Source organism: Mytilus galloprovincialis, chromosome 10 (genome assembly GCF_965363235.1).
Source record: "Mytilus galloprovincialis chromosome 10, xbMytGall1.hap1.1, whole genome shotgun sequence".
In the NCBI taxonomy this organism is placed as follows: domain Eukaryota; kingdom Metazoa; phylum Mollusca; class Bivalvia; order Mytilida; family Mytilidae; genus Mytilus; species Mytilus galloprovincialis.
The window spans coordinates 80,060,218-80,076,718 of NC_134847.1; the positions used below are offsets into that span (position 1 = coordinate 80,060,218).

Sequence of the window (16,501 nt, forward strand, 5' to 3'; positions counted from 1 at the left end):
ACATCAATATTATATCAGTAAAAATTAAAACAACACGTTAACAATTTCATGTCCCAGAAGCGCTTTTCTCGATTCACCTTCCATGAGCAGGAACACCCAAAGCCGAATATTTGAAAACCAAAAATGTATAATAACTTAATAGAGAACAAAGATCAAGATTGTTTTCATTGCATTGAGCGTTACTCATTTTATAAAGGAAGATTTGTCAATAAGAACTCCAATATCGAGCATAATTATCAAAATAATGAATTGTGAATTTTAGCGCCAAGTCCATGGTTTCAAAAAGGGTAAAGAAAAATTGACTTCCACTCTGCAGTGATCACAACTTATGAAGACAAATTTTCCTTTACTCCTTCCCCCCGGCCAAAAAAAAATAAAATACAAAATTAGAAATACAAAAATATTATTGTCTAACATATTTCCAAAAAGAAAAAAAAGCACACCTAAATCTTCCCATGGATTTCCGCTCATGTTTAAAATAAAATCTTAAATGGTACATCTCACGTTGTAAAATTAAGAACTTTATCTATAATATAACGCGATACACACATAATCAGGGAGATAAGACATTAAACGAAATAAAAGTGTAAACAAGGTTCGTAAGTATACATATAGATAATATTATAAATCAAACATTATAGTTAATAGAATACGATTGTAGTCACAAAAAGACCCTTTGCGTTGCTTCCGATTTTTTAAGCTAAGGAGGGATGTCAACCTCATCAAATCTACATATATAAAATTACCAAAACCGAGAAGCCATTGCACAGAGACTAAGCCATCAATGACATTTCTTTGATAGTCTTTTTAGAATTCGAGACGATTCATAAAAATGAGTGTATTGCATAGATGTTTAAATCTGTAATTATATATTTTAAAACACTGCAGTTCGACATTTTAATAATGCATCTAAAGTCCGTATTGAAAAAATTAGAATGGCTGCTTCTTGGATATATCTATCAGAGTATATATTTTCATATACACTTATATAATTGAGAATGGAAATGGGAATTTTGTCAAAGAGACAACAACCCGACCATAGAGCAGAAAGCAGCCGAAGCCAACCAATGGGTTTTCAACACAACGAGAAAATCCCGCACCCCGGCTGACTTATAAAAAATATTATTGCTAAATATAAAAGCAAATTTTCTCTCATGCTATCATAATTTATTGCAGAAACTTTAAAATGTGCAAAGTACCTACAAGAATGTACACAGTATTGAAGCAAATTGCAGTCGTTTTAGTTCTCCTGTGTCTACAGTACAGCGTATCTGATCCTTGTCCGTCACCATGCTGGTGTTTATATAATAACACAACTGTTGTGTGTAACCTAACAGGGATAACAGCAATACCAAAAGGTTTACCCAGAAATACGATAGCATTGCTTCTTAGGTCCAACGAAATCTCGCACATACCAAAGACCGCTTTTGATGGACTATACCAGCTTAGTTACATAGACATGACAAGAAATAAGTTACAAGATAATAGCATTGAAAGAGGAGCATTTAATTTGTCAAGCATAGACATGATAGACTTGTCAGCAAATCTCTTTACCTCAATTCCACAAGAACTTCCACCAAAACTTTTAACATTGAATTTCTACAACAACCCCATTTCGACACTTAAGACCAATAGTTTCGTACATGCCACGTCCATACAATACCTTAACATGCTTGCAAATCAAATAGACACGGTCGAGGAACATGCATTTGATCCATTGATTAATGTTCGAGTGATCGACTTAAGTTCAAACAGTCTTAAAGATAGCAGTTTAAGTCCAAAAGCGTTCTCCAAAAATGTGAAGCTAAATGAATTGAGTTTGAACTATAATCAGATACAAGCTATTCCAGATACATCCTATCTTCCAAGTTCTTTACAGAAATTAAATATATATGGTAACAAGATAACAACGATACCGTCATATGCATTCAAATCATTGTCGAACCTAACAAACTTGGCAGTAGCACAGGGAACCATTAACTCTATTGAAGACAACGCATTTGTTGGCTTAGACAATCTAAGGTTCCTAGATTTAACTCAAGGACACCTGTCAGGTAAAATAACAAATTTAACATTTAATGGTCTGGCTTCACTGCAAGGCTTGTCACTAGACATAAATAACGTTTCTAAAATTGAAGCAGGAGCTTTTTACCCTATGGAAAATCTACAAGAACTTGGACTTAGTGAGAATAAATTGATGACAATAGAACCTGCAGTACTGGATACAACATTTATTCAAAAATTATCGGCAGTTTATATTTACGGAAATCCATGGACATGTGACTGTCATTTAAGATGGCTGAGGGAGAAAATGGACAATGCTTCTTACAAAGTAGGCTCTCCTAGTCTTACTGACTGTGCAGAGCCTGCCGATGTCGCGGGAAAGACATGGGCGGATCTTAAACCAAGTGATTTTGTTTGTAAATAAAACAGAAAATACAACGAATTCTTGTTTATTATCATGGTTATTAGTTAAAATAGAAAATTAGAAATACTTCTAACAAAAATACTAGCTCTCTGCAACAATTTCAAAGACTTCATAAATATACAAGTATCATAATCACTATTGTTAAGATATGGCAAAAGGTCTAGCTCTGGTTTGTTGAATTTGTGATATATGAACTAATAAAGGCTTTGTGTATATAACTTAGATATGTGTATATATTTATAACAAGAGTGCTTGACAAATAAAGATAAAAGTATATAATATACACATCTATTTTGACTCAAGTTTACAATGTAAGTATACATATTCAGTTATACTTTGCTACGATATCACATCACAACATCATTGACTTGATTTTAAAAGACAATTTATAAATTTGAGACCACACCCTAAAGACAAGCGTCAGTGAATGTTCTTTTTATGAAATCGGTTTACCTTGTAACATAATATTTCAAGAGTAGTTTGTACACAGAGCATGAAGCACACTTTAAGAAGGCACAAATGTTCTGCTTTGTAATTTCATATTTAAATAATTTGTATTGATATCAAAATGAATACTATGACTTTACAAAACGTGTTTCTTCAAGTACGCTCGGTACCACAACGTGAGAAATTTTAAAACGTTAGAAAGTACAACCAGCAGTAATGATTCAAATAAGTCTTTATCAAGTTTCTGTTTATCCCGTAAATACAAAAACACATAGACTGAAAACAACCAAGACTTCAAGAGCAATTACTAAACCTTGTAAAACTTTTAAAGATCACAAAAGCTTGATGCGAAATATCTCATTTGTAAATTAATGCAGATACAATTATGCTTCAACTTTAAACCTTTTTTTATGATGCCGTCAGGTAAAACCCTTAAACCAATTTATGATATCTATACTTCTGCTGTAAGGAAAAAAAAAAAAAAAAAAACCCCCGACACGCGGTCAAAACTGTGAAAGTTCAATGTTGCCTTAAGAGACAAAATAAGTTATTTTCAAAGATAAATTAATTTCAGCACACTTGAACGGCCAATGCTGACAGTTATTATGTTTCTCCTGTACTTTCATCTGATGTTATTCTCGACAATCTCCTTAGCAGATGAATGTCCTTCTCCTTGCACATGTCAAACCGAAAATACTGAAGTGTATTGTAATGGGACAGGGCTTACTGAAATTCCAAAGAATTTACCAATAACGACAATTTCTTTATATCTGGGATCGAATCAGATAAAAGTAGTACCAACAGATTCATTTAGCGGATTGATTCATCTTCAGTCACTTGATCTTACAGATAACCATTTTAAAGAAGGTAGTATACAAGATGGCGCACTTGACTTGCCTAGCGTTGCCAATTTGGATTCATCGATTAACGATTTCACTTCAATTCCACAAGTACTTCCTCCCAAACTAATTGGATTTGCGATAGCTTATAACCCAATTGAAACATTGACTGCCTCAAGTTTTGTTAAATACCCTTCTATTCAGTATCTAACCGTAAGTAATACAAATCTAAGCAAGATTGAAGAACACGCATTTGATCCACTTACCGGTGCCATAAACATTGCCATTAGCTTTAACCAGTTAGAGGACGGAAGCATACCTCTAACAGCCTTTTTCAAAAATCAGAATCTGACGTATTTATCTTTGAGATACAACAATATTAAAACATTTCCAAACATGACATATTTTCCTGCATCTTTGCAAAATTTTGATTTCGTTGGAAATCCCATAACTGTCATTCCGTCATATGGTTTCCGACATCTTCCGAACATCCAAGTTATTGAGATTAGGGATAGTCCTCTTTCTACTCTTGCTGATTACGCATTTTTTGGATTAACAAAAGTAACAATTATAAATTTCATGGACAATCAAATTTCATCCACAATTACTAATTTTACATTAGATGGACTAACTGCATTAAAAACAATATACCTTACCGACAATAAGATAAGTAAAATAGAAACAGGAGCATTTCATTCCTTGACCAGCATCCAAGATTTATGGTTGAGTGATAACAAGCTTAGTACCCTCGACCCTAAAGTCCTCGATACCAAATTTATGCCACGTTTGTCTTCAGTATTCATGGATTTTAATCCATGGATTTGTGACTGTCACTTGAAATGGTTGAGGGAGAAGATGGACAATGCAACATACACTATAATGTATCCACATATTATTGTTTGCAGTGGACCACCCAAAGTTGCCGGAAAAGCATGGGATGTCTTGAAACCGGAGGACTTTGTATGCGAAAATTAATTTCAGTTTAATTACAGATGCTTCACTCACAAGTTCTTTGAAAAATAATCCATTAACGCAGGTGAAAATAGCGTTTTTGATTTTAATATATTATTTATGAAATAAAACATCAAAAAAATTATGTAAAGTATTAATAATAAAGAAAAATTTGTAAGATTTTCAATTAAAGTTTATTTGAATTGTTCACATTGTTTATGGTACTTTGTTAAGAAATACCTGGATACAAACGATATTTTCTACAGTATAAAACATGAATTTGACATAGTTGTTGATGAGGACCGAACAGTAAATACGATATTCTACAGGTCTTCAATGATGAGGAAATTCCCAAATAGTATAACAAAAATATGAAAGCTATCAAAGCAAAAACAAAAAAACGAAATACTAACAAACGGAGGAATAAAGACTTTTAACGACACAATTTAGAATTATACACTGAACAATTTTCCGTGAACAGCTCTTGAGCGTATGTATCAGGATTTGGATTTACAAAAGTTTAAGCATCGCATCACAGAAAAGACATGATTAATTGTCGAAATGTACATCTGATGCAATACACGTTGTTAAGTTATTACGAAAAAAAACCGACGGAATACAAAATTGGGATCGGCACATGTAGAACATCTTCATTATTACACTTATGATCAGCATTCCGGGACGTATCAAGTTTGACGAATAAGCTTTTGTTTACTGTTAAAATAGTGCGTGCTATATATGAGGTATACAACTATTTATAATTGTAACATATCAACTCCAACTGAGCGAAAAAGCGTTCTACGCTAGGTTCTACGTGTGGAAAGGTTCTATATAATTATTGACTTATTGTATACTGTAAAGAGATAAGATAAATGTATCGTACAAGGCTGTCAAAACTGGTTCAGTTGTAGATCCGAAGAACTTAATCTTTTCTGTAAGTAGAAACTTATTTTTGAAGCGTTGCTAACGTTTGCGGATATTGTTTTTCAAGGCAATATACAATTTATCCAGTGAGTCAATATATATGCTGAATACCCCATTTCAGTGCCCACAATATTTTGGAAGATAAGAACATAAGTAAATCGTTTGAGGAGAATAAAAACAAAAAATACCGGAATTATCTACGATCTACATTGCCAGAGGGATTTGACATCAAAACAGTTACATAATCTATGAACTGTAAATATGCAGTCAAAATGTATCACTTAAATTAGACTAGCTCTGGCTACTGAGTATATTGTACCATCAGTTTATGTACAGTCACCCGCAGCGATTTCAAACCAACGCTAAATGAGAGTCTAATTAGGTCAACTCTGGCTATTGGATGGATGGTACCCTAGTTTTCCCATAGTCCATTATCACCGACATCGACCACATGCACTATCTTGAACGGATGAAGCCAGCGGTTGCTACTGGATGAATGATGCCCAATGTTTCTCATCGTCTACATTTGTACCTGCCAGCAGCGGTATCGATCTCGTATAAGCTCTTGGTTAGGTCAACATTTTCTACTGGATGTATGGTACCCTCGGTATTTTGACAGTCCACATCAGCGGTACAAATGGAGAGTTAGTATTATACGTAAGATGTTGTTTTGATTTGGGTAGATGAAAACGTATGCACAAACGCAGACGACATATGACATATTATAAATGTTTTATTTGGAGTTTCATTAGAATGGAAATAACAATGTTGCAATTTTAGCTCCGACGGCTTCAATATGGGACTTGATGTAGCAAAGACCCGTTTAGTGGCTCCGCAAACACGTCGACAGTAAACTTAATTCGCGACCATCGAATAACCAATTGATTCACTCGAAACTTAACATACAATACAAGTATCTAATAAATCGCATTACCCACAAATTGTAAGGGGGTGGGAGTGGGGGGGGTGGGGGGGGGGGGTTGGTGTGGTGGGGGGTCATCTACATGTCCCCATTCAAATGCATTGATCGTCAAAAAAGGGGGATCAAACCCCCGAAACCCCCCGATCCACCAATGAATACCCCTTGGATGTCCATACCAGTGGCACAAACCAATTATAATTATATCATTTATCTGGAAGCTATTCTGATGGACCAGAGATGCTTATTGAAAAATACAAGAGAGGAAATAAAATCACCCAACACAAATGAGTATAGTTATGGCTAATGAACCAGGGTAAATGACTAGGGGTGATACTGTACATTTAATTCTCGAATAAACTAATCGAAGATAACAGGTTGAAAGTTTGCACCAAACGCGCGGTTCACCAACAAAAGACTTATCAGTGACGCTCAAATAAGAAAATAAAAAAGATCAAAATAAATACGAAGTCGAAAAGCATTGAAAACACAAAATTACAAAGGTTTTACCAAATACAAAAATGCTTAAGTAATCTATATCGGGGGTAGAAATTCCTTAGTATTTTTATTTTTGTTTTGTTTTATTTTATAAACAGTTTATTTATGATTATGACAATATCAATAATAATTCATATCAACTTAGAAGTGCTGACTACTGAGTTGGCAATAAGGTATAAATATATTCGAAAAGAACATCAATTTTATTTGAACGGACATCACTACATACTCATTGTAGTGTTATTGATATCACAATTTCATTTCTTACAGGTTCCTAACTACTAACACATTTTAAAGATGGTATTTATCAAAAAGGAAACATTTCTGTGCCTTCTGATATCGACGACTATAATAGCAGACAAATGTCCACAACCGTGCACCTGCTTTGGTATTACTGTCACATGTACCGGCAAAGGAATAACCGAAGTGCCTAATGATTTACCAAAAGAAACAATGAATCTAAATCTTAACTTCAACCAAATCAGTCATATACCCAAAACTGCTTTTCAGGGGTTATATCAACTTAAAAATCTTCAACTTAGTGGAAACCAATTGAATGAAAACAGTATAGAAAATGATACCTTGAATATATCTACTATAGAGACCCTTGATTTGTCATCTAACTTGTTCACGTTAATACCACGAGAACTCCCGCCTAATTTGTTGAGATTGACCATCTTCTATAATCATATAACTAGACTAAAAGTAAACGATTTCGTGAATTCTACGTCCATCATTTATTTGTATGTAAATGACAACCTCATATCGTTTATCAAGGAACATACATTCGATCCTTTATCCAGTGTTACAGAAATAAGCTTGAGTGGAAATAGGTTACTAGATGGCAGCATTAGTAGAAGCATATTTATGAAAAATATTAAGATGACACATTTAGATATAAGTATCAACAGACTTAGAACCCTTCCGGATATGTCATATTTTCCATCTTCGTTGACATTCCTTAGTATCCTTGGAAACAATATTACCGTTATTCCATCAAACGCTTTTAAGAGGCTAACAAGTCTCACACACCTGTTATTATGGGAAGGTGCCTACACAAGATTAGAGGATAATGCATTCAACGGATTGGACAATCTGTATGAACTAAACATTGCAGACGACAACGTGTCAATAGTAACAAATATGACATTCAACGGTCTGGAGTCATTAGATACATTATGGTTGTCTGGTAATCATATCAGCAAAATTCAAAATGGAACATTTAGTTCGTTAAAAAACCTCAGAATATTTTGGCTAGACTTCAATAAACTTGCGTCATTGGAACCTGAAGTGCTAGATACCCAGTTTTTACCACATCTGGTAGCGGTGTCTATCACCGGTAACCCATGGATGTGTGACTGCCATCTGAAATGGTTACGTGAAATTATGGACAAAGGTCCGTTTAGAATCCCAGATTCACATCTTGTTATTTGTGATGGACCTGCTAAGCTAGCTGGAAAGGCATGGGACGATATTAAATCTAGCGACTTTGTTTGCAAATAGAATAAAACTGTTGACTAAACATTTTATTTTGATTAAAAATAGATATAGATGTGACTAATAGTATAAATTAATACACCTGACTGTTGAATGATTACTCAATAGGTGTTTAGGACAACACTATGTACGTGTTATTCTGTAGATAAGTCCTACATTATAGAGACAGTTTTACGAGACTTTTTTATGTACATTATGTATTTACCTAATATAGTATTAAACGGGCAACAGTACTCTTTATAAAAAATATCGTCATTCCTAGCATGGATTCTGGACTAGGTTAGGGATAGTGTTGGCGTCTTCAAACTAGTTTAACCCCGCCACATTCCATATGTGCCTGTCCAAAGTCAAGAGCCTTTTATTCAGTGGTTGTCGTTTGTTCTAGTTGCTCAAATTTGTTTTTTTTATTTCTTGTTGTGTTTGATCATGTGTATACGTAGTGCCGTTTCACCACTATCACAGGTTAGGAGAGGGTTTGCACCAACAAACAAGTTTAACACCATCACATTCTATATGCACCTGTGGCAAGTCAGAAACCTGTTATTCATTCTTATTTTGCTGTGTAACATATTTGTTTTTAGTTCATCATTTGTATATAAAGTAGACTGTTAGCTTCCTCGTTTGAATTGTTTAAAATTTGCCATTTTCGGGACTGAATATGCGGTTTTGACTTTTACTATAATACAATAACACAACGAGGGGATGTACAAGTACCGAGCCACGTCCAATAGATATAACCAAAATAGACTAAACAGTAAAAGTAATAATTTCCAAAGACAAACAAAAGGACACTTTAACACGTTATTAAGATGATAAACAACGTAAGTACCCAGTATTTACACTTCAATACCATCGTGTATTATTTGGGAAGTTGATACCGAATATTTATCAACAATGTCCTTGTATCTTCCAATGAAATTATACTTTATGTATCTGTATTATGGAAAACATTTTGAAAGTGTTAATAAGAATCAAAATACCTATATGTGACTTTTGAACGATAACCCAATGAAACAACGCTAAATCAATTAAAGTAAGTTTGTTTTAAATCATCAATAACTTTAAAAATGATTATTTATTTTGATTTGTGTATTCATACCAAGTTTTTGCATTATTTGTCGTGCATTATTTGTTGATGAAAGATAGTTAAAAAAAAATCAATCGGAACAAATCTGTTAGCATAAGAGAAACTTTTGGTATCGACTTTTTTATTTGTAAATTCAACTGCCTCAAAATATTTTTCTTTTGAGAGACACTTGTGAATTATGATTTATACGCAATATATGTAAGTCAACTTGAACGGGATTGTGGTAATGACAACTTCACCAAATCCATGGTCATCCGTAACATAAATATTCCATACCGATCCACCAAAGCATGATGGCCTGCTTTTGTTATTATCGGAAAGATGACATTATCTTCACCACCAAGAACCCTTAGTTCAATAGCTTTCATTTAAATACGTTCTCTATCATGGAGATAATGAACCCCTATGAATTATTGTTTTTACTATCTAGGAAATATAAACTTTATATGTAAACCTTGTTGAGTGATTGTAATAAGTTAAATATTTGAATTTAAAATATATGAAAGTACATGTATGAATTTTTTACTTATTGTTTGGTATCATGTGGAGAGTTGTTTCATTGGCAATCATTCCACATCTTCTTATTTTTTATATGATTTCCTTTCCAGGTATACAGAATGATGATGTTGCCTGGTTCCTTACTTGTCATGGTTTTCATATTAGTGCCCGACTTTGTATTGTTACAAAACTGTCCACAACCTTGTGAATGTATCTCCACAACTGTTTACTGTAATATGACCGGTATCACCAATGTTCCAAGTGATTTACCTAAAAACACGGAGACTCTTTATATTGGAAATAATCCGATAAAATTTGTCGCAAAAACCGCATTCGTTGGTCTAGATAAATTAGCTTGGCTCGATTTCTCAGGAAATAATTTTAAAGAAAGTAGCATCGAAAAGGGAGCATTGAATATACCGAGTCTTCTTGTGTTAGATTTGACTCAGAATTCCTTTATAACAATACCACAGGAACTGCCACCTAACCTAATCAGGATATACTTTTATTATAACCCAATAACAACGTTGAAAGCAACAAGTTTTGTCAATCATTCTACGATCCAATTTCTGTACTTAGATAACACACAACTTAACAAAATTGAAGATCATGCATTTGATCCGCTTGTGAATGCTGTAGAAATTGATCTTGCGTTCAACAAATTAGTCGATGGAAGTTTTGGTCCAATGACTTTTGTCAAGAATCAGAAGTTAATAAATTTGGGATTCAGATTCAACAATTTGAAGACAATTCCTGACACTTCTAATTTTCCAGTTTCGCTCCAAAGTTTGGATTTCGTTGGTAATAAGATAAAAATCATTCCAGCTTATGCCTTCCGAACCCTCACAAACTTAACTTCAATGGCTTTCTGGCAAGGGGAGATAAACGATATCGAAAACAATGCATTTTATGGTTTGCATAAACTATCATACTTAGACATGATGCAAGACCATGTTTCTTCTATTACAAATTTAACATTTAACGGTCTTACTGGTTTACAGAATGTATTCCTGGATTTGAATAATATAAGTAAAATAGAACCTGGAGCGTTTCAATCTACGAGAAGCATTCAACAGTTGTGGTTGGGTTCCAACAAACTAACATCACTTGTACCAGAAGTTCTCAACAAAACATTTGTTCCACAATTATCTGCTCTTTTCATCGACGACAATCCTTGGATTTGTGACTGCCATCTGAGATGGTTACGACAGAAAATGGACGATGAACCTAATGTTATTCAGGATCCACATCTTATAGTGTGTAGTGGACCTCCAAAAGTGACCGGAAAGGCTTGGGATAGCTTACAACCAAACGACTTCGTTTGTGCTGATCGCAAAATTAACACTTCAACAGTCTGAGCAATTTAAAATCAGCAAACTTTTGTTTTTTCTTTGATTTCTTTAAATGATCTTAAATAAGAAGTTACATAAATTAATCTAGTTATTCAGACAAAATTAGTATACCCACAGGTAATAATAAAATTGAAAATCAATTTTATGTCATTATTTTTAAGCATGAAAGGTAACTTTCTCAAACGCATCACACATTAATTAAAGTAGTAACATCAAGACGTGTATGTAGTTTTGAAGATTGTTAATCTTACAAAGTTGTGCCTACTGTTTCGTAAACGTTATGGTAGAATTTCTTTTGAATAGAACCTTGCAAAGGATTAAGTACTGTCTGCCTTATATACGATGAAAAACATTTCATGATTAATCGTGAAAATAAAAGAAATTCAGTTTATAATAAGATTTGAGCAAAAATAAAATAACAATTTAGAAAAAAAAAATCCGGTTAGCAAACTAAAACCGTGAAAAACCTAAGTAAAACTACTGAATAAAGATAAAGTATAATTCTGTAACAGCATATACCGCATGAGGATATAACCTAGTACGAACGGGAACGTCGAAAGAGTAAGCATATCCTACATTAAACGGAACACCCGTCATACTATCCACAGTCATCATTAAGTGGTAAGTAGCTTAATCAGGGAAGTACTAAGGTAAGATAGACGAAACATGATACGTCTGGTCCATTACATACATAATTTGCTAAGAAAAAATGTGAATTAATAAAACAAGGAAAAAATGCATGATATAGTTGAGCATACTGACATGAACCTTTCTATCAGAATTCGGAACGCTAGTTGTGATGCGGGGGTATAATTTGTTTATGACAAATATATCGTGTATACATATAAAACTGTGGGAATGCTTGTGTGTTAGTCGAATGTTATCTATATTTGTGATTGTTTAATCACTTCAAATACTATAAGAAGTAAGATGAAAATTTATTAACCTTGAAGAATTACTTATAGTTATCTATCAGTTGTAAGGTTAAATGTGTGACCTTAGGACAATCGGTATCATTATTATCCCGATATACCAGAATTTGTCCTATATATAACTCAGTCAACTGTCTAAGGTAAGCAAAATATTGGATCAAAGCGAATGCGGATAAATAGGTTAACAGTCTCAAATCTTTGATAATTAATTAATGTAAGCAAAAAGCAAAAAATAAAATACTAGTAACCAAAACATTGATCTCCAAGGAAAATTCAAAACGTAAATTTTCTTATCAAATGGCAAAATCAGAAGCTCACACGCATCAAACAAATGGATAACAACTGTCATAATTCCGATTTTTACAGCCTTTTTCCTATGGAGAAAATGGTGAATTGAACCTTGCACTTATATGACAATAGAATAAAATTCCATTATATTAACAACGATGTGTGAACAAAACAAACAGACATAACAGGTAAAAATGTCAAAAATATGCATTCAGCAGTCAACATTGTTTTATAATCTAAATCACCATAACCAAAAACAATTATGTAACACAAAAGAATAAAATTAATAAAAAGGCATATAAACAAAGCACATTAGCAAAAACGAAATACAAGAATACAAAACTTTTCCAAAGCACAATGACACAATAACGTGATGTATAAGAACCGACCCACGTCAAATGGATATTACCAAAAGTAGACCTAAACAGTAAAAGTAATAATTTACCAAGACAAATAAAGGCATACTAAAACAATTAATTCAGTACTTTGTTTTCTTCATCAAATATATGTTTTAAAACCATTTCTTGTATTTTATTGATAGTATACTGATAAACAGTTTACTATAAGTCAGTCAACTTCATTTCGACTTGATTTACATATTTCAAGATTTTTAAAATTTCAGTTCAGAACCAAATTAACCATGATGAACTCTGTGTTTACATGTGTGGTGATATCATTAGTGAGGTTGACGTTTACCATAGCAGACGACTGTCCTTCTCCTTGTGATTGCCGTGATGATAATACTATAGTTTTCTGTAATAGTACTGGAATATCAGAGGTTCCAAAACATTTACCTCAAAACACAGTGACTTTAAATCTTGGATATAACAACATCAAATCGATACCAAAAGATGCATTCAAGGGTCTTAAACAACTACAGTATCTAGGTTTGGGTGGTAATCGGTTCACAGAAACCAGTTTTCTGAATGGCGCCCTTAACATATCAAGCATTCAAACTTTGGATCTATCAGGTGGATCATATATGACAATACCACAAGGTTTACCCCCAAACTTTACTACATTGTATTTCTTCGATAATCCAATAACAACTTTAACAGCCAATAGTTTTGTCAATGCACCTTCAATTGAATACCTCGAACTTAGATACAACCAACTCAAAACAATTGAAGACCACGCCTTTGATCCGTTGGTCAATGCTTCTGAAATTGATATCAGTTTTAACAAACTGGTAGATGGCAGTTTTTCTCCATTATCTTTTGTAAAGAATCAGAAGTTATTGAATTTAGAATTCAGATTTAATGCTCTAAAGACGTTCCCAAATACAACACATTTCCCAAGATCTTTACAGCATTTTGATGTGGTTGGAAATCAAATAAAAGTAATTCCTGCTTATGCGCTGCGAACATTGACCAATCTACAAACAATAGAAGTATGGAATGGCGCTATTACAACAGTCGAGGACAACGCATTTTATGGACTTAATCAGCTAACAATTTTGGATTTCATGGAAGATCACGTCTCGTCGGTTTTAACAAATCTCACCTTTAATGGACTCACTGCATTGAAACAACTATTCTTTGATTCAAATCAAGTAAGTAAAATTGAAGTTGGAACGTTTCATGGAATGACGGCTATTCAGGAACTCTGGTTCAGTTCGAACAATTTAACAACACTTGAAGAGGGAGTATTTGATTTGAAATACAACAAAAATCTATCTGTAATTTATTTAGACTTTAACCCTTGGATTTGTGACTGTCATATAAGATGGCTCCGACAAATGATAGATGATCATCCAGACTTGATACAGGATACCGGGCTTTCCGTTTGCAAAGGACCACCACCAGTTGCCGGCAAGTCATGGGCTGTGCTCTCACCAAAGGATTTCGTTTGCAAATAACGTGTTGAGTTGAAATCAGCGTAGTATTACATATAAATTTCATTTCAATATCAGCCTTCAAAGCATAAAATCTACACATTTATCTTCAACTAGCACTATTTGTATCCTTCTTATAGATTAGAAACAATGAAATCAATTTAAGTGTAGACCAAACTTATTTTATTTTTCCTTCAATAGTTGAATCTGAATTGTCGTTCTTTAAACTGGATCCAATATTATACTGCTTTTAGTATGGTATAAATGTGAAAAATCATAAACGAAACAAAGTTTGCTACTGTATGCTTCGACATTTAAATTGACACCTTCAGAAGCACATAACATGTACCATCTTATTAAATATGATTTTATTTTATTGGTAACTTCGTACATTACGCAACAGATACAATAACGTTGCCGTACTATAAATCAACCATTGCATATAACGGACATTCAAAAGACTACTTCATACCGAGTTATTTTTCTTGAACTTCCATTCAGTTAGATACACCCGTCGTATGACGATTACATATTTCATTTGTTAAATAACGCTCATTCATACTCTTTTTCAACGGACCCCATCAACAGGCGCGTGTCCTAAACCGAAGAAAACCGAGCCAGGGACAACTGATATCGACGTAAGCAAATTTTATGTTAAATAGCACAAATGTGATAATCGGAACGATGTGTCTGTGTGACAAGTCCTAAAATACATGTTTTTGCCGTCGTAGATCGCAATGTACGAGAGAAGTCGTCCGATCTATAAATTTACTGTTTATGTGATGCTTACAAGAAAGTAGTAGAAAAGCATAAGACGCCTTCACAATCAAAAACCTTTCGTCCAGCGGTTGTGTTCATGCGATACCGTTAATATACTTTTTTGGGTTGTGCATATGCAAAATCGAATTGATTTTTTTACCGGTTAGCTACTGTTATCGCCTATTTTAGATAAACAAGTAAAATTAAGGGGTGGTATACACTACGACCACAAAAGTGATATATTAACAATACTATCATGCAATCAGATTTGAAACATGTGTTTCCCTGCAGATTGAGACCATTGTTGTCATCTTTATGCAATATTTGTAATGGATTTCCAATTCAAGTAACTATAACGTTGTATGTCGTTGTAATTAAGAACACGTGATAAGGTTTTGTTGTCAATATAATGATTTTAAATTATCGAAATTTCTCGTAAGATTTTTTTGTGAAATGAATCGCTGGAGTATACAGCTGGATATATTTCTTAATTATAAATCCGATATATCCACAATCTCGACAGTTATTTCTATAATTTGTAATATTGTCATCTTATTACTAATGCAATTTGATCTTATGGTCAGTTTTTACTTCAGAAATCAATCATTTATTAAAGAAAAACACTATCCACTGTGACAATTATTCATCTCATATAGGATCAAGAGGAAACTCATTTGAAAAAAAACATATATGTATAACGCTGAATGCGCGTTCCGTCTATCTGACCTATGAGTGACATCCGAATCAAAATTAACAAAAGGCTACACACCGTACGAAGTTGAAGAGCATTTAGGATTCAAAACAAAAAAAAAGTTTTGTCGAATACAATTAGTGTCATCTATATCTCGGGAAGAACATCGTTAGTATTTTGATCAATTAGTCGATTTATTTATAAATATGACCAAATCAGTAATAAGTCATGTATATACAGAAGTTCTGATTACTGGGCTGGTAAGTTTGATTTACATTGTTAAAAAAAAAGTTATATTACGGTTTTCATGTTGGCGTTTTGTAGCAGTTCAGTGTTTCTGTTGTTCCGTGGTTTTCCTCTTATAGTTGATGTGTTTTGGTTTGTCACCCAAATTTGTTTCAGACAGTCGATTTATGACTGCAGAACAGCGGAATACTTTTATTGCCTTTATTTACAAATATGTTTTTTTTATAACCTTAAACAGATGCAAATGTCCAAAAAAAGGGAAAAAAGAAGAACAATAATTCATTTTGAGATTTTTCATTTTTAGAAGTACG

At 33.4% G+C, this 16,501-nt stretch overlaps 4 protein-coding genes across 12 annotated transcripts in view; 3 read left to right on the forward strand and 1 right to left on the reverse strand.

Moving 5' to 3' along the window:
* The window catches only part of LOC143048528 (spermatogenesis-associated serine-rich protein 1-like), a 63,503-nt gene that overhangs the window by 13,635 nt on the left and 33,367 nt on the right, over nucleotides 1-16,501 (reverse strand). The window lies entirely within an intron of this gene.
* On the forward strand, nucleotides 529-2,446 carry LOC143048524 (keratocan-like). The gene is made up of 2 exons (XM_076222224.1): nucleotides 529-595; nucleotides 1,177-2,446. The coding sequence occupies exon 2, from the start codon at nucleotides 1,187-1,189 to the stop codon at nucleotides 2,426-2,428; it is 1,242 nt and encodes a 413-aa protein (XP_076078339.1). The 5' UTR covers nucleotides 529-595; nucleotides 1,177-1,186; the 3' UTR covers nucleotides 2,429-2,446.
* LOC143048523 (podocan-like) lies at nucleotides 5,484-11,580 on the forward strand. 4 transcript variants are annotated; one of them, XM_076222220.1, is made up of 2 exons: nucleotides 5,484-5,599; nucleotides 10,199-11,580. In XM_076222220.1, the coding sequence occupies exon 2, from the start codon at nucleotides 10,208-10,210 to the stop codon at nucleotides 11,444-11,446; it is 1,239 nt and encodes a 412-aa protein (XP_076078335.1). In that variant the 5' UTR covers nucleotides 5,484-5,599; nucleotides 10,199-10,207; the 3' UTR covers nucleotides 11,447-11,580. The 4 variants fall into 4 exon arrangements, with proteins under 4 accessions (XP_076078335.1, XP_076078337.1, XP_076078334.1 ...); XM_076222222.1 differs by lacking the exon at nucleotides 10,199-11,580 and adding an exon at nucleotides 7,277-8,589 and having other exon boundaries at nucleotides 5,509-5,599; XM_076222219.1 differs by lacking the exon at nucleotides 5,484-5,599 and adding an exon at nucleotides 9,178-9,324.
* LOC143048525 (leucine-rich repeat transmembrane protein FLRT3-like) lies at nucleotides 11,873-14,533 on the forward strand. 3 transcript variants are annotated; one of them, XM_076222226.1, is made up of 2 exons: nucleotides 11,873-12,061; nucleotides 13,283-14,533. In XM_076222226.1, the coding sequence occupies exon 2, from the start codon at nucleotides 13,301-13,303 to the stop codon at nucleotides 14,516-14,518; it is 1,218 nt and encodes a 405-aa protein (XP_076078341.1). In that variant the 5' UTR covers nucleotides 11,873-12,061; nucleotides 13,283-13,300; the 3' UTR covers nucleotides 14,519-14,533. The 3 variants fall into 3 exon arrangements, with proteins under 3 accessions (XP_076078341.1, XP_076078340.1, XP_076078342.1); XM_076222225.1 differs by lacking the exon at nucleotides 11,873-12,061 and adding an exon at nucleotides 12,107-12,512; XM_076222227.1 differs by lacking the exon at nucleotides 11,873-12,061 and adding an exon at nucleotides 12,683-12,848.